This window comes from Cryptococcus neoformans (genome assembly GCF_000091045.1).
Source record: "Cryptococcus neoformans var. neoformans JEC21 chromosome 3 sequence".
NCBI classification, from domain to species: domain Eukaryota; kingdom Fungi; phylum Basidiomycota; class Tremellomycetes; order Tremellales; family Cryptococcaceae; genus Cryptococcus; species Cryptococcus deneoformans.
The window spans coordinates 2,058,380-2,076,809 of record NC_006685.1 but is presented as its reverse complement, the minus strand read 5'-3'; the positions used below and the strand labels follow the sequence as shown (position 1 = coordinate 2,076,809).

The window sequence follows — 18,430 nt, the reverse complement described above, 5'->3', positions numbered from 1 at the left end:
GATTACGTATTGACTGGGCGCGTGAGCGGCAGGTGCCGCAGGTGAATAGGCACTGTGTAGGGAGGAGGGCTCAGACATCGCACCGGATTCCGAGGTTTAAGAAGTGATTAGAAATGACTAGAATAATTAGAATGGCGTCTTATTGACGAGGAGAGTTTTGTTAGGGCCCACTTGTTAGAGAAACTAGCCTTTAGGGACAAGACAGGGGGAATGATTTGATTGGATTCGCTGAGATTGCGCGAATTGCTTAGAGCCCTAATAAGTAACAATGCATGTCGTGCCCCAGCCGCGCGCCCTCCCGAACCTACCCATCCGCTTGGACGGACGAACAAGCCCACACCCCTACTCTACACTTTCACTCTAAAACCCCTCTAGCCTGATGTGTCTATTGGAATTCAGGTGAACAAAACTCTCCTGGTCCGTAAGGCTAGAAATATAAATTAGCTATTTGGCACAATTGGAGAGAAAGAAAAAGAAAAAGGTGCTCACCTTTGTAGTCAAAGTCGTTAACCCCGCAGAGTTCTCTGACGTCTGTCTCCCAGACTGAGGACCCGGCTTTGGCTTTTCCCCACGCGCAAGCGCATCCAAAATCTTTACCGTCGTTTCCGGGGTCAAATCCTCATAATAATCATCTCCAATCTGCATCATTGGCGCATTACTGCACGCTCCCAAACATTCAACTTCGACAAAAGTGAATTTCCCGTCCTTTGTTGTCTGGCCGGGGTGGACGCCGAGGTGGGACTCGATGGTCTCCAGGATCTTGGTGGAACCGCAGCCGCCGAGTTGGCAAGGGGTGGTAGTGCAGAGTTGGACAAAGTTGGGGGCGACGGGTTCGCGGTTGTACATTGTGTAGAATGTAGCGACCTATAAGGGTGCGCGTTTTAGTTCTTATCCCTCACCGCATCCAACTAGGGTTAAGATGATTCAAAGCGAATTGGACTCACCTCGTAAACTCTCATCTTGGGCATGTCCAACAACTTGGCAACAGCGTTCATGACGCTAATACTAGTCCATCCCTTGTTCTGTCTCTGACCCAAATCAAGAATGGGCAAAGCAGCAGCCTTCTTGTACTGCGGTGGGTAGCGAGCAATGATTTCATGTGCGCGTTTGAGGTTTTCAGGGGTGAATTCGAATGGAATAGAAGGGTTGTTGTAGTCTGTGTCGCGGTGCTAGATGTACGAATAAAAAGGCCAATGTTAGCAGTTGTTTTCGCCAGGCAGTAAATAAAGGGGACATACGACGAAGAGCGCATCTGAAAGACGGGAGGTGGAAGAGACGAAAGAACGTCTGGTAGGCCTTGCGAGGGTGTTCCTTACGGATTGGATGGTTGAACGTGCGAAAGACATGGCTGGCGGAGACGGGTTGGAAGTGCAAGAGGAGATGTAGACGACGTCGAATCGGGCACAGATGGATTGGCTGAGAGTCCGCGGGGGGAGTGATATTCTGGCTCGCTGGTTGGTGGTTTATTTTAACCCGTGAGTTTACGCTATTTTATCCAACATATATGGTGACGTCGGCGGTTTATTTCACCGTCATTTCTCTATTCTCTGTCCATCTCGATGGTCATATACGTACTCTATGTATGTGAACCACAACAGCAGTCATCGATACATATAAAACATGCCCCGCCTACACAGGACTCTCCCGCTCATCACAGCATCAGGCATAGCACTCACACTCTATGCCACCCACGCACAGCTCCACCCTCTCAAGCTCGACTCGGTATTCCCCACAACCAAGAAAGTCAAGCACGCATCCACCACTTTCCCGCCCTACACACCGATCGGCTGGGGATCAAACAGGAACCTCACGCTTATCCCTCCTCAATTAGACCAGGACAAGGAGAACACACAGGAGACACCGGTACTGGTAAAGCGACCCGCGCCGTTATTACATCTCGGAGGAACACCTTTACGGGATTTAGTGATTGCAGAGAATTATGCCGCGGCGTTGGATGCGAATGGGGATTGTTGGTTATGGGGAAAAGGGTATGACCCGACGGGTAGAGTTGGAAAGGGACTGGTAGGCAAGGTATGTCTTATATCTGATTATATAAAATCCGAGGGAACGCTAAACAAAGAGCAAACGTAGGATCTGAACACGTTGGTACCAGGCCAGTCCAAGCTATTCGCCCTCAGCCGATCTGGCAAGCTATACGCCTTTTCACCCGATTCTTCTCTCCACTCGGCTTCCTCTTCCTCTTCGACATCGGACAACTCTAGCTGGCTATCCTACTTTACCCCTTCACGCTCCCAAGATATCCCGCACGTCGAACTCGAAGCCAATGGCGGTCTGTCCTGGGGCGAGAAATGGAAACAAGTAGCCGTAGGCAGCCATCACTTGTTGGCGCTTACCACCAAAGGCAGAGTATTTTCCATGCCGCTTTCTGAAAAGGGAAATGATTTCCGTCAACTCGGGACGAGAGAAGAACTCGTCTCTAGCAAACCCCTCCTTGCCCCTTCCTCCACCCCTTCTTCCTCTTCCCAGCCATCGAAAGATATCATCTACCGAACCCACCTTGATCCCATCCCATCTCTCTCTACCATCCCCATCACCCGCATCGCCACAGCCTCCCACACCTCGTACGCCATCACATCTACCTCTCGCCTCCTCTCCTGGGGCGCCAACTCGCTAGGCCAAACAGGTCTCGGCGGGTCCAACACCACCCCGCTCGTCCCGGTGCCTATCGAGATCGTCCTGAGCAAGGCTTACCCCGCTGGCTCACCCATAAACGTCGAATGTGTGGACGTAAAAGCAGGAGGTGACACCGCATTTTTCACTGTGAAGCGGACCCATCCGGGGAGGAGAGGAGAGTGGTTCGATCTCTTGGCTTGTGGAAGTGGCTTGATGGGAGCGTTGGGCACGGGATCGTACAGCTCCGCCCAAGGTGTCCCCGGAAAAGTCAAGGTCATTAGCGGGCTACAGGAGTACAGTGAGAAGGAAAAGACATTCAAGCCGCTGGGTATATATCAGTTGAGCGTGTCGCCTTCAGCGGGTGCGAGTGTGGGAGTCGGTGGAGGAGAAGGGGAGGGAGGGATGGGAGGGACGCATGTGTTTGCGGTGCTGGATACATTGAGAGGCGGGGAAGGGAAAGAATATGGACGGGATGTGTTTGCGTGGGGTGCGAATGGTACGTCCCTTTCCTTCTCCTTAACATGACATACACTAACCAAAATCTCCGCTTATCTTTTACTTTTAGTGGAATACCAATTGGGCATGGGTAAACGTACATCCATCCCTATTCCGACGTATATCCCAGCCTTGGGCAGTAAACCTGATCGAAGCGGGGGCTGGAGTGGGAACGAGCTGGATGCAGCTGGTGTTGATGCCGTGAGCGTTTCTTTTTTTTTCTCGTTTCCGGCCCCCAACCCCAAAGCACCACAGCGCAGCTCGCTAATCATGATACTTCACCCCATACAGAACCGACTCCAACTCCACACCTCCCCCTCCATCCCAGCCTACTCCCCAACGGGCCAACTATTGAGACGAAGAGTCAAGTGTGAAGAGACAATCGTAGCTGGGTGTGGGTGTAGTGTTGTTTATTGGAAGATTGTGGAGTAGCGGAAGTGTTGAACGTTGAACGAAAGGAGTGAGACCCGATGCGAGAGAACAAAAGGGGCGTGGCGTGAGGGGTGAAGGGTGAAGGATGATATATCAGCATTATTATACTTCTCATTACACACTTGTAAATATAAACATGAATCATTTGCTTTGTCGATCTTCCTTCGTCCAACTTGAATCATTATTCATTCTTTCAGACTCCCAACAGTATGAATGTTTCAGAAGCTGGGGATATGCGGGCGGAGTTGTCGTCATCATAGTCAAGGAAGCCATCAGGGACTGAAAATCCTCGTACCTCATCACCAAAATGTATTGCATATCATAGAGTTCGTCATGCTTCGTGGTTAATACAGGATGATCGTAAGCTGTATTGTACTGCTATTAAACTGGTATGAATATCATTTTTATCTCTCCAAACACGAACCACACAACAAGGTACCAAGGCGGGTAAGAAAAGCGTACAAAAGCGTACAAGGAGCATTATGACGGATCCCATCTCGCAAAGATGCTCGTCCCATAACCCATACTCTCCACTTCTCTCATGGCATTACTCAAATCCCGATGGAAATGACTTGGGCCGACCTTCAATTGTATTATTAACACGCGTCCGCATTATACAGGATGGAGATATATTGAAATTTGAAATTGAACTCACAATATCTGTGATACCCGCAATACCAAACGCATTCACCTGCCCCGGTCTTAAATGTGCGAAATGCACGCCTACGCCTCGCTCGTGGTACGCTTTCGTGAGTTCGTATAAGATTTGCGTGGCTCTATACGGTATAGACCAGAGATCAGTTAACTGCTAGAGAGGAACTTGACGGATCCGAACGGCGGAAGGAAGGGAATGGGAAACTACTCACGACGCGTCAATCTGCTCGACATCGCCCATGTGTAAAATGAGAGCTTTGGCAGATTCCCTCCTTGGTTCATCACTTGGATGACTCTTATCCATTCCATATAACTCCAACTACAAATTTCCGTTGTCATTAGCTTTGATCTAGATTTCTGCTCCTGTGCAGTAAACTTTGACGTCCGTCGTAAGAGGAAGGGGGAAGGGATAACGCCTAAACACAGAACGACTCACCCTCCTTAACCGCTCTTTCAACTGCCCCGTATTCGCAAAACTCAGATTCTCTCTGATCCTCACCACCAACACCCCCGGAATCTCTTCCTGTGCTGATTCATCCTCATCGATAGGTACCCATTCATTTGTGCCCGGTACGCGGCCGATGATTTTGATACGCGGTTGGGAGGTGGACTGGATGACGAGAATGAGGGAGAAGACGACGGATGCTACGAGGCCGAGCTGTGGATGGTTGGCAGCGGGAATTGGAAACGGAGAGGGATAAAAAGGGGACATACCTCGATGGAGAAACACAGCGTGAGGAAAAAGGTCCCTACCATCTGCAAGAAATCTGTCCAAGCTCCCATTCTCCAGAAATATAGAATTTCGTGCGGTGCTTCATTCAAAACTAGAACACACCCCCTCATCAGTGCGACTCCATTTATATATTCATTACAAAAGAACTTACTGGCGTAGACAACCACGGTGACGATTGCTGCTAAAACCGCCTATAAAACATATACACCCACATAGTCAGTGCGAGAAGGCCAGGACCTTCTGCTTGAGCGCAGAAACGAAAATTGGACGCACCTTGGGGAGGTAGTAGAGATAAGGTAAAAGGAAAAAGATGGAAAAAATCATGCAGATACTGGTAATTATACTTGCCATCTGGGTACGACTGCCAATTTGGCCGTTTAGACGAGATCCTGAAATATACACGATTGTATCAGCCAAGCAACCTTAGGGGAATGGTGCAAGGCACTTAGAGACTGACGCGTAATGGAACCGAAAACTGGGATTGCTCCAGTTCCTACGATAGACGAGCCGACGAGATTTGAAGCGCCTGAAAGGGAATACATCAATCAAAATTGCAAATGTGTCAGCTGAAAGACGACTCACCCAAGGCGACCAACTCCCTATTCGGCGACACGGCGTACCCGTACTTTGCCGCATTCTCTCGAGCTGCAACGATAGAGTCTACGACACCCACTACCGAGCTGACGAATGCTGTTGGAAGCTGCAAAAGCGCATCCTCGTTTGAGCGGGAGCTTGGATTGACAGGGATAAATGATTGCTTACGGTAAAATTGAAATACTTCATTGTCTTTTTGTATATAGGCCATCCGAAAGGAAGGCTCGACCCGCCCTTGATTTTGCCCAATACTTCAACTCCCATGTCATCCCACTTCAGTACATTTGTTAGAACTATCCAAAGGCTTATCAACAAGGGTCCCATTCACACAACACAACGAAACGTAAACTCACCCGTAGTCCCAACAACCAAAATCAAAATCTCCGGCACATATCTCACCCACTTCCCTCCAGGCGTTTGCGCAATCTTCTGCTTGGTTACTCTAACGACGATGAGGAAGCCTAAACTGATAAAACTCAAAAGTGCAGTGGGTACGTTGATGGAATGTATGTTGTTAATTGTGAAGAAAAGTTTGGAGAGAGGGCGTGTTGGGGGTTCTTGAGAGGGGTCAGTAGGCTGGGCGAGGAGGGCGGTAAGGCCGAGCATAGGGACGAGTTGTTCGATGAAGATAATCTGCAAGGCTCATATGTCAATGACTATGATGATGGTGGATTGTAAACGGGATGCTTACGACGGCGACGGCGGTGATAAACCCACGGAGTAAAGCCCGTGATAAAACGACGTCAAGAAAACCAAGACGGAGAAGGCCGAGAACACTGGTAATAACGCCGATCTACAAGGATTGGTCAACATCTTGCGCGTAAGAAATGGATTTTAGACAGACTTGGAGGGTAGTGATGAGAGCGATAGCTGCTGCTTCAGCTTCTGGGTGTGCTGGCCTACTGTGAGGGTCACCATACACCGCTTCTTGGATCATCTGGCCGATCAAAAGAGAGAGAGCCGCCTCTGGGCCAATCGATAATTGCCTGATAGGTCCTGATCAGGAAGACTAAGTGTGAAAATTAATAACAGAGACGTACCGGCATGTTCCAAGGGCGCCATATATCAGGGCTGGTATTGCTGTTGACCAGAGACCAGCGACCGGTGTTAACCGTGCAAGGCCGCTAGCGTATGACATTGCCTTTTTACTTTCGAGTCAGTCTTTGCTACCTTATCGAAGGAGGTTTTACTTGCTTGCGGTATCAACAAACATGCTACAGATACGCCAGCGACGAGGTCACCAGAAAACCTACAATGTCATGTATCAGCGCGCTTGCCATTTCGAAATACAGAGTGTAAAATTCACAAAGACCAATTGTATTTTGGTAACCAATCCGTCACCGGGACGTAATATTTTGATCTCTGCTTGATCCTTTTTGCGTAAGCCATCGTTATGCTCGCCCTCTTCTGTGGCGATCTGGCATCTCCTAATTCTCCACTCTCGCTCAATATTATTGACGCATTGTTCAGCTTGACCACCCGGTTCCGGGCTTCTGCTTCTGCTACCTGATCAAGACTTGCTGTAAAATTCCGTCTTGGTGTCCTACCTTCATGACTGGGTAGTTCCGTCAAGAGCGGTGTTGATTCATTTGCAGTCGTGTTGAGACTGGTGCCAGACATGGTTGTTTTACCGAACAGCACATCGGACAAATTGCGTGCGATCCTCGAGTTTGTGCCGGTGTTTGGATTGTGGCTTGTCGATGGTAGTGTGTCAGAGTCGGAAGTAGAAGTGGTGAAAGTCAGATGGTCATCTCGCATGGAAGATGGGCTCGCCATTCTGGATATACAGTTGAAGATTATAAGAGAAAAGAAGAAATAACTTGGCATCTTGTTTTCCCTTGAAACGATGTCATGCGTCGTCGCAAAAGACCGGTCGTTATCTCATACGGACATCACCGCTAATCGCTAGTAAAAAAAACACTAAACTGTATTCATTCAAGGGAGTCTGAGTCAGCCACACAGAAATGAGGCATTGAAGTGCATAATCCATGCTTGAAGGGGAGCAGTGCATATAGTCTAATAAGGGGTTATTGATGAAATCTCAAGTATGGGGAATGATAGGCCAGGCAAAAAATGACAACAAAGGAAAGAGCTGGTAATTAGTGATGTTGAGCTTTTTCGGCCACGCTGCTATTATCATCGTGGCATCGGCTATCATCTGCGATGGATGGCCATTATTAAAGACTATGTGGTGACTACTCACTCTCAAATCCATCCTTGCACTTCCAGCAGCTGCTGAACCTCTCTTTGCCTTCCAAAATCCTAACAAAAAGTCCTCACTGTATTATAGCGTAGTAGTAAACCAGATTCTATCCTCCTGGCTCCTCCAGTAGAAGTCTAGAAATACTACTTACGCATTATTAAGGCTTCACGCGGCGTTCAATACATGATACAAACATGCATGAAAGAGAAGAAATGATCGCCATGAGAATGATATGATACGATATGATGATAATAGTATATTAATACCAGGGAGGAAAGGAAGAAACTGAGTAGATATCAGAAAACCAGATAACCAAAAGGAGTGGAAGAAAAGGAGAACCAACAAAATCCATCTCCAAAACATCTATGCACGACGACATGTACAATGAATGCACGGCAAGAGATCGCTCACCGCTTATCTTCTTCGTGCGCCGTACATATCCGCTTGTGCTCCACTTTTTCTTAAGTTCAGGACTGACTACCAGATCCAGAGGCGGTCAAAGATGAAGACTCCCCTATATCACCCTCTTCCTCATCTTCCCTCCTCTGCTCCTCCGCCTCCAAGCCCGCCAGTTGCACGCGAGACGGCGAGGTCACTTTCTCAAGCTGCTCCACAATCCTCGAAGTTTTGACCAATTGCGCATGACTCCTTCGTCCTCTAAGTGCTTGATCTCTGCTCGCGGCATTTATGCTTGCGTATAGTCGGTGACTGCTGAAACTACTTCCAGATTGGGATGGCTCTTGAGATTGATGGGATTGGTGAGATTGAAGGGAAGGGGAGTGAGAAGAGGATGAGTCAAAACGGGAATTATGGATGGATGCTGCTTCGGAAGAGTAAGAGGGAGCGAGGGACGTCTGAGTTGGCGAGATATTTTGAAACTGTCAGCGGATTGTATGGCATCAGCTTATGGTCCGGTTTGGATCGAGAAAAGTCTTGAACTTACGACGTATGTGGGTTTTAGAGGTTCACCAAACTCCCCAACTCGACTTCTACTCACCATCTCTCTTCTCAAGCTTGTTTCATCAATAATCGGCTGATCAGGGTGATCTTCCTCTCCCTCACCCTCGACACCAGTCGCTCTCGACCCAGCATTTTCCTGGGCAGTCATTGCAAAAAGTATAGCACTACTGTCGGTGACATTGTTGGACATCGTCCTAGGTGAGGGCGACGCCGCCAATTTGAAGGGACTCGGGTCGTGCGAAGCAGAGAAAACTCTGGTAACAGGAATACGATGAGAATTGGTAGAAAACGGTGAACGATGGGATTGAGAAGAGGTGGTACCGAGGTCATGAGAAGCCATCGTAGGCGTTGCAGGGTGTGAGCCGAAAGCAGAGACAGAAGCGTGCTTGTATTCGCAGGCATCACGATGAAGAGGTGAACCAGGAGGGGGAGTGGTATCGCGGTATAGTGCAGAGTTGGCCGAATAAAAGCTGCCCGAACTGGTGGCTCGACTATCGGTGGGCGGTATACCTTCTCGGTCCTCATTAGTCGACGTCCCCCCGTCCTTGTACAGCCCTACACCAGGCGGAATCGGGAACCTCATCCTCTCTTTTGAAATATGAGGTCGCAATGCAGTACGACAACCAAATTCGACAACATCCATATCCCTTTCGGACAAATGTCTACTTCCAGGTGTTTCCGGTACGGAGACACTGAACGTCATTGACGGACGCCCCTCGTGCTGAGGCGTGGCAACTTCTTCCCGGACCAAGCATTGAGTATTTACCCTTTTCGACTCAACAGTGGACGGTCGACTAAGAGAGTTTGAAAAGGGAACCTCATCTCGAGAACCATGAGAACTGTGCGTTTGCAAGGGTACTTTATAAAACAGTTGATCATCATCCAGTACTCTCTCATACTTCTGGCCATTACCACTCGATTTAGTTCCGATCGTCGTCCCATCCTTACCCCGGCCAATACCGACAGCGCCGGCAGCAGCCAATGCTACCGCTTTGCCAGCACCAAGACCCTTTTCCAAGGTATTTCCACTCGTACGTCTGCTAGTACCAGACCCTCCAGAGCTGTTGGAGGTTTGACTAGCCCAACCTAGCCCTATGCTCAGGCGTTGAAAAAGGGATTGATTCTGCTGGACCAGCTCCCTAATCTCAGCATCGTTTTCCACGCCGGTCGATACACTTGACGATTTGCGATGGTGCTGAGCTACAAAGCCTGGCAACAGGGCGGATTTCTCGTTGTGTGAACGAAGGTTGGGAATTGTGATCGTGGGGGGAGGAGTGCGCTTCTTACGAGGTGTAGCTGGCAATGATGCCCACAGTTTGGGTTTAAAAAGCCACGATAAGAAACCTTTGTCAGGATCAGAGCGTTTACGGTTGTAGATACACAGGAGAAAGAGGAAGACAAGGAGTGCAATTCCGACAGGTATGAGAGCGGCGAGAAGAGGAGCCAGTATGTTATGATGAATATTCGGAGTGCTTGAAGAAGTGGGGATGAAACTAGAAGTGGTAATAGATTGGGCATCTGAAGTTGTTGGTTGTGGCATAGACGTCGACGTAGAAAATGTATTTTCAGAAGGACCCACTGACGATGTAGGTGGTATAAGAGATACGGAGGATATCGTGGAGCCTGACGAAGACTGTGAGTGGGTCCTGAAGCTCGAAGCTCGAGAATCTGGAGTTGATGAAGACACAACGTTTGTGGTTTGGATAGTTTGCTCTCCCGAAATAGACTCTGACAATGATGTTGGCATTGAAATACCAGACGTTGAACGCGTTGATCCACCATAGATCCATCCAGGTACCAGAGGTATGGAGGGTCCGTAATCTGCAAGGAAAATCCAATCAACATCTTGAAATCAGCCTCTTGTGCTGGCGGGCTGCCCTCTAAACTTACAAGTTAACGGTAAATCAGCTACGCTTCCAGTTGTTATCGATACTCCATCGATGGTCGTGACATACTTAAACGAGACGTTAGAATTGCTACTTAACTCATGCAGAATTATGAGAGCTTACGGTAACATAGGTCATCCAATCTGGAAGTACCTGCCCATCCGGAGCTGTCATCCTCCTCTCCTTTAACTCTTGCTTCAACGCCATAGTATTTCTTCCAGTCCCATCTCCCAATAATGTTGTTGGTTGTTGAACATCCTGGATCGGGGCATTATCAAATGTGCGATCGAGCCGTTCTCGTCTATGTGTGAGCATATCTGTTTGTTTCACTCAGTATGGCTGCTTCTTCAACCAAGATATCTTGATATGGATCGCAGATATGGATAATGGAAATACAAAGAGTCATGGAATGCGAGGGATACGTATGATCGCTCAACTCGGAGAGTCCGGGAGCACGAAAAGGGGGCGAGTCACTCAACATTGAACACATCCTCTTCGGGCCATTATAACCATCAAATTATGAGTTTGTTGACGGGTGCAAACCGTCCTTTTCCAGCGGCCATTATCTCGTCTCATAGACATATTTCCGGGAATTACCATAGCGTATATATCGATGATTGTTGTGACGGATCGAGGTGAAGTGTAACATATATGAGAAAAGCAGAGCGGTGGGTGACAGGAATCTCATCAGGAGTCGATCATTCCTCCGCTCAGTCACTCATTTTAGTTTATTGCGGCAATCGTGGCAATCGTCTCTTTTCTTTTGTCGTCACAAGTAGAGCACTGGCGGGCATTGCCGATGTTACTGAGATAACGGAACTCCTTCGTTGAAGATTCATAAGTACATAGCTGAATTTTCCCATGCCTGTATGCTAATGGAGGATTGATCCAACAGATGGTGCATTGTTAGAGCTTCTTGATAGATGGGAGGAAACAGTCAAATAGATAATTCTCCTGGAGTGGTCCCATTTAGGTTGTCGGTCGCTAATTATAATTACTCGGTGAACGTTGTCGTCGATAACATTAATTTAAGGTCCACTGTGTTTGGCTGTGAACTGCCAGCTACGAATTATTGTCAAATAGACGTATCGAGAAAGGAGGTATTACATGCCCAGATGGATGTATGGAATAGATCGAGCCATGTTACACCAGTAAAGAAGAAAAGTATCAAGATAAATAATGAAGTAACAAATGCTTACAAATACTGAAACCAGCACGAGAAAGAAAAAGAAACATAGAAAAACGAAGGAAGGCTCGTAACAGTCAATAATGCTGATGCAAAGGCCAAAGAAAATGAACAAGAACATCAATGCTAGATTATATAAAGACCCACGCCACATGCCATGATAGGCCTTATTCCCGTTTCAACGAACCTGTCGTACAACCCGCGATGTCACCGCCGAATCACTTCTCCCAGTCCTCTTCATCCCATTCTTCGGCACGAGCCTTTCCATCCTCTCTTCCAAAATACCTTCCATCCCTTGTCTCGCTCCTGAAGAGCTGTCTCCAGCCTCAGAACCAGAACCAGTACCATCGACGTCCATCGCATCATCATCCGATACCTGTGAAGCGGGCGAAAAACTCCTTCCGCGCAGGTCCCCCTGACCACCCTCCAATGAGTCGAGATCTGAAGATGAGGAGATACCGAACGGGGAGGGAGAGGCTGAGCGGGATTGGCAGGGAGAGGCGGAAGCAGAAGCTGAGGCGGCAGATGTAGAGTCCACGATTGAGGAGCTGGGAAGGGATGGGGTTGAGGGGACAGAAGGGTCAGGTAAGATAGATTCGTACGAAGGTATAGACATGCTGTAATCGCTTCTGTCAGGTTCAGAGAGCGGGAGAATATTTTGCAATTCGGATTCGGATTCGGGGGCGGTATAGAGAGGAAGTGGGTCACATTCCCTCAAATCGCCATTCTCGTGGAAGAGCTGGATATACGATGGGAGGGTGGCCGAGCGATGCTCACCAGCGGGGTTGGGCATGGTAGTGGGGCATGTGGAGAATCGGATCGGTGTGGAAAGGAGGACAACCTGATATCAAAAGCAAGCGTGCATCAGCAACGATCGATACTGAATGGTATAGACCGGGGGAAGGAAAGCGATCGGCGAAAAAGTAAGTTGGACTTACAGCATTTTCGCTACTACCCGCATTCCGACAAACAACCCTAATCTTCAAAGCATGCTTGATCCTCAAAAATGGCGAATTAATCTCCGGCTGAGGCTTGGATCCCATCTCGCTAGCTTCCGTAGGCATCGGCAGGACTACGTTCACTTTCCTCCACCTATCCGTCAACCCCAGTCCGTCATTCGCAAAGAAGAAATTTCTCTGGTTCCCATCTTCAGATAAAAGGCATGAACGAGTCCTCGTCTCCTTGAATGGACGTTCTTCAAAGCCAAAACCGTTATTCGCATAAGCGGAGGGTGGGGAGATTAGCTTGTGCTGAGATGAATGTCGAGAGGGTTGGGCCTCAGGGATGGGGAAGGTGGATTTAAATGATTTGGATGGTGTAGAGCTCAACCACTCGGTTTCTTCAACTTCCATCCCAAGCTCAATCATATGCGTTAGAGGTTCCTCCTTCTCCTTATTGCCCTTGCTGTCTGATCTTTCCATCAACACGGACTCGAGCCGACTCATATCACCATCTTCCTCAACAGCAGTGCTTGTTACTTCAGCCTCGGATTGGAGACTAGACTTGGCAATGATGATCGCATCCCGCCTCGCCCTGATTCTCAAGCTAACTTTCAGACTCTTCTCTTCGCCGTTGACATCCACAAACTCGGGTACGGTCACCACACATTCAATCGGGCTTGTACTATCAGCTTCAGGACGAAGGGTGTAATGTCTTTCAGACACTTCAGGCAAGGTCGAGCCAATGGGCGGATGGAGACGATGACGACGGATAGTGAACGGTTGCCACTTGCTCACATTTTTCTTGGAAGACGATGGGAGAAGAGTCGAATTGGAGAAGATTGATTCAAAAGCTGAACGAGGCTTGGATTTGATAAGCCCACGAGGCTCGGGGACTACCCCTATTGAACCAGCGGAACTTGGAGAAACAGAAACAGGCTCGGTCCATCCGATGATTGCTTCTACGACACACCCGTACCCTGTGAATGTCATATCGTTGTCGTACGATGACGGCAGCCAACCAGGTAACCGCAAGTCAAAGGGCAACGCGAGTTGTAACCGAGAATAAGGGTTAGGGTTAGAGGTGTCGGACGACGGGATTAAGAGCGGTGTTGAAGGTGAGGCTAATTGGAGTGTGCAAGAGTAGAGGCGCATCGGCGTATATCGGCCTTGTGCAACTGTCAGCTTAGTTACTGTTGACCGACTGAATCGCGGAAAACTTACCTGCATCATCGTAAAACTCGCTTTTTCCCTCCATGAATAACCTTAACTCCTTCACTTCTCTTGATCTACCCCCCAGAGCTGCAGGAAGCGCGGGAAGTGATAATTGAATATGTCCAGGGGCGGAGTATGACGATCTGTGAAATAGAAGATGGTTAGCTGGTACATTAGGTAGGTGACGATCCAAGACTTACCCAGTATTGGCGCAACCGATCATATCCATAATTCCATTATTTTCCCAAAGCACTTGAAGATCCGCATGAAGGTAATTTGTGTGTGACGGGAAAACCATGTTGGGAACGGAAGAGTGAGGAGTGGTAGATGGGCGGATAATCTTGTTGGATTTGTTGCGGACCAAAGGGGGAGCTAGCTTGTACGATCCGCTGATAGACTGAGCGAAGCTGTTGTGTTTGCAGCTTGCTGGAGTTGAAGGCTTGAGAATTAGGGCAGAGGCGGAGTAGAGTGGTGGTGCGGAAGTGCGGGAGAGTAATGCTGAAGGTGTGGATGGCAACAATGGAGTGTTGCGCTAGCGGGAAGTTGGATATTAGTGGATGAAGGTTGGCAACTATGGAGACACCTTACAGTACTGTCCTGGATTTGTTCGTTGCCTGGAAGTAACTCTCGATCCAGTGAGATATGGGAGTTGGAAGAGGTATAACCTAGATAGCTCGAAAGACGAGAGGATGGGGATGGGGCGGAAGTACGAGATAATAAAGGCGTCGACGGAGGCGATGAGGCGAAAGTAGTGCGCTGGCAAGAAGTTCAAAGGCAGGTCAGTGGAAGGACACTTTCAACTGGAAGGATGACTTACAGTGTGTGAAGGGGAACAATCTGAAGGAGGAGTAGAAGAGACAGCTGGGCGAAAAGGAGTCATAACAGGTAGCTATGGCTTTATATGTGCGGTCAATATAAAGCGGGAAGCGCTCAACTCGGAAAGGTGGGCGGGAAGTCGCGTGTTACTGTTTAGAATGGATGAACGATGTCGAGGTCGTTTTGTCGATTTGCTTCTCGGTGTGTGAGAGGATATGCGAGGGTGTGTAGACTAAGACGAGGTCGTGTGGGCTGTAAACCCGTAAGGCGAAAGATCGGAAACAATGTGCGGAAGGAAGTAGCGAGTGGGAAAACGGTTTGTTTGAGGGATAACGTTGTTGAGTTAATGTATATATGTGTGCAATTCATCCCTTGGCGCACTCTGGAGGAGAACAAGAGGAGGGAATGATGGTGATTGTGGAGTGAAGCACAAAGAGAAGGTGTGGCCGGAAGAACAATAGATATTATTTCTGTGCCTTGCGTGCTTGGGTATAGTGACGGCCGGATAACGAGTTTCGGATCACGCCCCCGTAAGCCATGCACACATCATCGCTGACAAGACGATCAATAAATGCTGCGCGCTGGGTCAGATTCTGGCCAATTCTGGCGGCAGAAAGGCCGACGGACAGAAGAAGCAACAAGCAGAATATACACACAAACGCACATTGTCTTCTGAATGTGGCCACACAAGAGGATGAGTTGATGTCATAGGAGGAATTTGTTTTGATGGGCTGATGGCTGATGCTGACGGCTTGCTGGTGTTTAAGCCAGACAAGGGAGGGACGACCAGTAATTGAGACCCTGTTGTTCTATTGTCAAGGTCCGTGCGTTAGTCACCTGCGAAAGGAGATCAGGCGAGAGTCGAGAGTCGTTATTGTCTTTCGCCGGACGCCCAAGAACGAAGCCCGAGAGAATGCGGCAGAAGCTTTATGGATGGGAGATAGGCACGGACACATGCCTGGATGGATGGATACTTTTTTCGTAGAGTTTGTAGGGTGTAAAAACAATATGGCGAGCAGAATGAGAAAATAGAGAACAATAAGACGCATGGCCAGTTTCGTGCTACCGGAGAGTGGAGGTGAAGGTGGAGGTAGGTGGTTTCGTACTTAACCGCCTATCGTATTATTCCGAGTCCCTTCATTCCAAATTTCTCTCAACTTACCGTCGGACCCTGCGTCGGACACTCCTGCATAAGGTCGGACATTGTAACCCGCCTTTTTCAATATGATCCTTAAATTGTTGTAGTCTCAGGTCCATTGCGCACTATGTTGCATCCAAAGAAGAAAGGAAGAGAGAAAGGACGATAATAAGAAGAAATGTCTGCGCTAGCGTAAGTAGTAGGCAATCAAAGACGACCTGGCTGGGGGCGTGTTGCTGGCTTATTTTAGAGTTCTCGTTTAGATAATTCTAATGTCAGTTGTCGCCCTGTGATGTTCACATGTGTAGACATCGCGTAATGCAGGGGAAACTTGGCGGACATGGAGGGACTTGGAGAGGAGACTTACGGCGGATCCGACGAGATGCTGTTGCGATAGTTGCTATATACGACTATCTTCTCCCGCCAAAGATACTCCTTTCAAATCTGTACAAAAGTATCTAATCACCAGTATAGCCCATGTCCATTGCCATGCATCCAGATTCCAATGTCAAATTCAATGCGGGATATTTTTCTAATCGTCCATATCATATTCACATGCACATGCTTTTCCCTCCTCCATCCATTTTTCAGACACTTCTACGCTCTATACGCTCACTGCCCATCGCCGACGTCTCTAAATCTTCACTTCTTGTTTCTCTCAAGCGCCATGCACAAGGCATATCGTTTACTCCCACATTTCGGTGTGAGAAACGACAGGCTCAAGCTTCCTGGAGACAGGAGCATGGAGGGAAGTGTGGGAAGGAACACCCTCGACACGGTGGAAGCCGTTAAGGTTCTTGTGGCATGTAATCTGGAAGACAGACGCAGATCCTTGCCTAATCAAATTTATTCTGTGTCAGCTCCTGTCCCCTCACGCCCCAACAACAAGGATTCAAAAAGGGACCTATATCTTACCTAGAAGAGATAACAGAGTAAGCCAAGAAGAAGGCCCAGATCCTGTACCACCTCTCGCCATACTTGGCAACACACTTGTCCTTGTTGCTCAACCAGTTTTGGTACCATCGGTGAAGAGTAGCAGAGTAGTGTACACCGAGGACATCGATGGATTTAATCTCAAAGTTGGCGTGTTCGAGTTGGGAGACGACCCAGTTGAGAGCGCAAGAAGCGTCGGCGCCGGGGAAGACATACTTGTTCATGCTACAGAGTAAATGTTAGCAAGGTAAATTGGGAGGGAAAGGCAAAAGAATACACACAACAAACCCCAGACGAGATCCTCAAACTGCCAGCAAGTACGGATACCAGCAACTTGGAAGACCATAACACCATCGTCGGCCAAGAGATCATAGACCTCTTTCAAAAACTTGCTGTACCTCCTAATTCCAACGTGCTCCGCCATCTCAAGACAAGTAATCTTGTTGTAGTAACCAGGCGCCTGGGGGATATCACGGTAGTCCATGCACAAAATCCTTCCCCTCTCTTCGGGCACACCATTCTCCCTCAAACGCTGAGTACCGAAGGCAGCCTGGTTTCGAGCAAGGGTCACACCAGTCACATCGACATTGTAGTTTTTGCCGGCAAACGCGGCAAGGGTACCCCATCCACAGCCAATGTCCAACATACGGTCACCTTCCTTCAGGTCTAGTTTCTCACACACAAGTCGGAGCTTGTTGTCCTGGAGTTCTTCAAGAGTTTCCTGGCGGCTAATATCGGTCATGACACCTCCAGTGTAAATCATACGAGGACCGAGGAACCAAGAGTAAAAGTCATCGCCTCGATCGTAGTGGTCACGAACTTGGTCTTCGTCTTGGGCTTGAGAGTGGAAGATGACGTCTGGAATAAGCTTCGTGAAAACATATTTGAACAACTAAAGGCGAGGGTGTTAGGTTGGGATAACAAAGTGCACGAAGACCCGACTGACCTCGGGGGTAAATTCAAAAGTAGCCCAGTCGTGCCTGTACTCCATGACATCCAAGACATCACCTTTAAAGTCAACTTTCTTGTCAAAGTACGCGTCGTGGAAAATCTGCATAGGAATCTTCCTGTCCTTGTACTTTTCCTCCAGTTCCTTATCCTTGAAGTCGAGATAGTGGCTGATGGGTTTACCAGGAAGCTGGACCTTTTCATTCACTCTCTTTCCGAATTTGGATTTAAGAGTCCAGTAAGCGACAGCGATGGGGACACCGAGGAGGATGACAAGGAACCAGTAGGTTTTCCAGCCATTGGGCAAAGGAAGGAGACGTTGGATGATCCATGGGCCAAAGATAATGGAAGCCGCGAGCTCGTAGTTGGAGAAGGATGCGCAGCCCTCAGCGGGAAGAGGGGGGTTCGCGATGGCGGGGTAGGAAGTGCTGTAGAGCAGTTAGGATAATGTGTTGTGAGTGCAGACTCACGTCCTGAAGCCGACTGGCTGTTTTTCCTCGGCCATAATGATTGAAGTATGAAGAAGAGATTCCACGGAATTGAAATGTTTTGAGTTCTTGGTGGCTGGGCGCGCCGGAGATCTAGCATTAGAAATAATAATGGCACGACGAGGAGATCTATATATTCTGAGTTGACACGTCATGCTACATCTTCCACGTCATCAT

General features: G+C 48.5%; 6 protein-coding genes across 7 annotated transcripts; 1 reads left to right on the top strand and 5 right to left on the bottom strand.

The window, feature by feature from the left end:
• Window positions 1–250: 250 nt before the first annotated feature.
• Window positions 251–1,394, bottom strand: CNC07090 (conserved hypothetical protein). Its single transcript, XM_569834.2, has 4 exons — window positions 1,239–1,394; window positions 945–1,169; window positions 490–864; window positions 251–427 (listed from the first exon to the last, which is right to left on the bottom strand). Exons 1-4 carry the CDS (start codon window positions 1,344–1,346, stop codon window positions 386–388), a joined length of 750 nt encoding a protein of 249 aa, XP_569834.1. The 5' UTR covers window positions 1,347–1,394; the 3' UTR covers window positions 251–385.
• Window positions 1,395–1,555: 161 nt separating this feature from the next.
• CNC07080 (hypothetical protein) lies at window positions 1,556–3,704 on the top strand. The gene is made up of 4 exons (XM_024656916.1): window positions 1,556–2,031; window positions 2,092–3,130; window positions 3,200–3,330; window positions 3,421–3,704. Exons 1-4 carry the CDS (start codon window positions 1,621–1,623, stop codon window positions 3,559–3,561), a joined length of 1,722 nt encoding a protein of 573 aa, XP_024512491.1. The 5' UTR covers window positions 1,556–1,620; the 3' UTR covers window positions 3,562–3,704.
• Window positions 3,705–3,862: 158 nt separating this feature from the next.
• CNC07070 (endoplasmic reticulum protein, putative) lies at window positions 3,863–7,322 on the bottom strand (the record flags this gene model as incomplete). 2 transcript variants are annotated; one of them, XM_024656914.1, is made up of 17 exons in its annotated part: window positions 7,090–7,322; window positions 6,849–7,041; window positions 6,737–6,791; window positions 6,583–6,683; window positions 6,387–6,528; window positions 6,234–6,335; window positions 5,896–6,175; window positions 5,711–5,835; window positions 5,531–5,648; window positions 5,406–5,474; window positions 5,222–5,337; window positions 5,100–5,139; window positions 4,930–5,039; window positions 4,652–4,873; window positions 4,428–4,534; window positions 4,217–4,337; window positions 4,042–4,143 (listed from the first exon to the last, which is right to left on the bottom strand). In XM_024656914.1, the coding sequence occupies exons 1-17, from the start codon at window positions 7,316–7,318 to the stop codon at window positions 4,042–4,044; spliced, it is 2,232 nt and encodes a 743-aa protein (XP_024512500.1). In that variant the 5' UTR covers window positions 7,319–7,322. The 2 variants fall into 2 exon arrangements, with proteins under 2 accessions (XP_024512501.1, XP_024512500.1); XM_024656915.1 differs by having other exon boundaries at window positions 3,863–4,143; window positions 6,849–7,322.
• A 220-nt stretch (window positions 7,323–7,542) lies between these two features.
• Window positions 7,543–11,259, bottom strand: CNC07060 (hypothetical protein). Its single transcript, XM_024656913.1, has 6 exons — window positions 10,715–11,259; window positions 10,596–10,659; window positions 8,689–10,526; window positions 8,089–8,623; window positions 7,897–8,030; window positions 7,543–7,821 (listed from the first exon to the last, which is right to left on the bottom strand). Exons 1-4 carry the CDS (start codon window positions 10,904–10,906, stop codon window positions 8,213–8,215), a joined length of 2,505 nt encoding a protein of 834 aa, XP_024512490.1. The 5' UTR covers window positions 10,907–11,259; the 3' UTR covers window positions 7,543–7,821; window positions 7,897–8,030; window positions 8,089–8,212.
• Window positions 11,260–11,681: 422 nt separating this feature from the next.
• On the bottom strand, window positions 11,682–15,757 carry CNC07050 (hypothetical protein). Its single transcript, XM_024656912.1, has 7 exons — window positions 15,411–15,757; window positions 14,748–15,320; window positions 14,519–14,686; window positions 14,131–14,462; window positions 13,940–14,073; window positions 12,716–13,884; window positions 11,682–12,618 (listed from the first exon to the last, which is right to left on the bottom strand). The coding sequence occupies exons 2-7, from the start codon at window positions 14,808–14,810 to the stop codon at window positions 11,956–11,958; spliced, it is 2,529 nt and encodes an 842-aa protein (XP_024512489.1). The 5' UTR covers window positions 14,811–15,320; window positions 15,411–15,757; the 3' UTR covers window positions 11,682–11,955.
• A 486-nt stretch (window positions 15,758–16,243) lies between these two features.
• CNC07040 (conserved hypothetical protein) lies at window positions 16,244–18,341 on the bottom strand. Its single transcript, XM_569849.2, has 5 exons — window positions 18,236–18,341; window positions 17,764–18,193; window positions 17,099–17,709; window positions 16,800–17,042; window positions 16,244–16,720 (listed from the first exon to the last, which is right to left on the bottom strand). The coding sequence occupies exons 1-5, from the start codon at window positions 18,268–18,270 to the stop codon at window positions 16,570–16,572; spliced, it is 1,470 nt and encodes a 489-aa protein (XP_569849.1). The 5' UTR covers window positions 18,271–18,341; the 3' UTR covers window positions 16,244–16,569.
• Window positions 18,342–18,430: the final 89 nt, after the last annotated feature.

Bases quoted from the DNA above. Each gene is read 5' to 3' on its own strand.
- CNC07090 (XM_569834.2), bottom strand. From the start codon at position 1,346: ATGTCTTTCGCACGTTCAACCATCCAATCCGTAAGGAACACCCTCGCA. The intron at 1,170-1,238 runs GTATGTCCCCTT...TCGTACATCTAG, and splicing joins TTTCAGATGCGCTCTTCGTC to CACCGCGACACAGACTACAA. The intron at 428-489 runs GTGAGCACCTTT...TTATATTTCTAG, and splicing joins TAACGACTTTGACTACAAAG to CCTTACGGACCAGGAGAGTT.
- CNC07040 (XM_569849.2), bottom strand. From the start codon at position 18,270: ATGGCCGAGGAAAAACAGCCAGTCGGCTTCAGGAC. The intron at 17,710-17,763 runs GTCAGTCGGGTC...CCTCGCCTTTAG, and splicing joins CTTTTGAATTTACCCCCGAG to TTGTTCAAATATGTTTTCAC. The intron at 16,721-16,799 runs GTAAGATATAGG...AAATTTGATTAG, and splicing joins TACTCTGTTATCTCTTCTAG to GCAAGGATCTGCGTCTGTCT.
- CNC07060 (XM_024656913.1), bottom strand. From the start codon at position 10,906: ATGCTCACACATAGACGAGAACGGCTCGATCGCACATTTGATAATGCC. The intron at 10,660-10,714 runs GTAAGCTCTCAT...GTCTCGTTTAAG, and splicing joins ATTGGATGACCTATGTTACC to TATGTCACGACCATCGATGG. The intron at 8,624-8,688 runs GTAAGTTCAAGA...ATCCGCTGACAG, and splicing joins CTCTAAAACCCACATACGTC to TTTCAAAATATCTCGCCAAC.
- CNC07080 (XM_024656916.1), top strand. From the start codon at position 1,621: ATGCCCCGCCTACACAGGACTCTCCCGCTCATCACAGCATCAGGCATA. The intron at 2,032-2,091 runs GTATGTCTTATA...GAGCAAACGTAG, and splicing joins GAAAGGGACTGGTAGGCAAG to GATCTGAACACGTTGGTACC. The intron at 3,331-3,420 runs GTGAGCGTTTCT...CACCCCATACAG, and splicing joins ATGCAGCTGGTGTTGATGCC to AACCGACTCCAACTCCACAC.
- CNC07050 (XM_024656912.1), bottom strand. From the start codon at position 14,810: ATGACTCCTTTTCGCCCAGCTGTCTCTTCTACTCCTCCTTCAGATTGT. The intron at 14,687-14,747 runs GTAAGTCATCCT...ACTTCTTGCCAG, and splicing joins ATTGTTCCCCTTCACACACT to CGCACTACTTTCGCCTCATC. The intron at 13,885-13,939 runs GTAAGTTTTCCG...CAGTTGCACAAG, and splicing joins CGAGTTTTACGATGATGCAG to GCCGATATACGCCGATGCGC.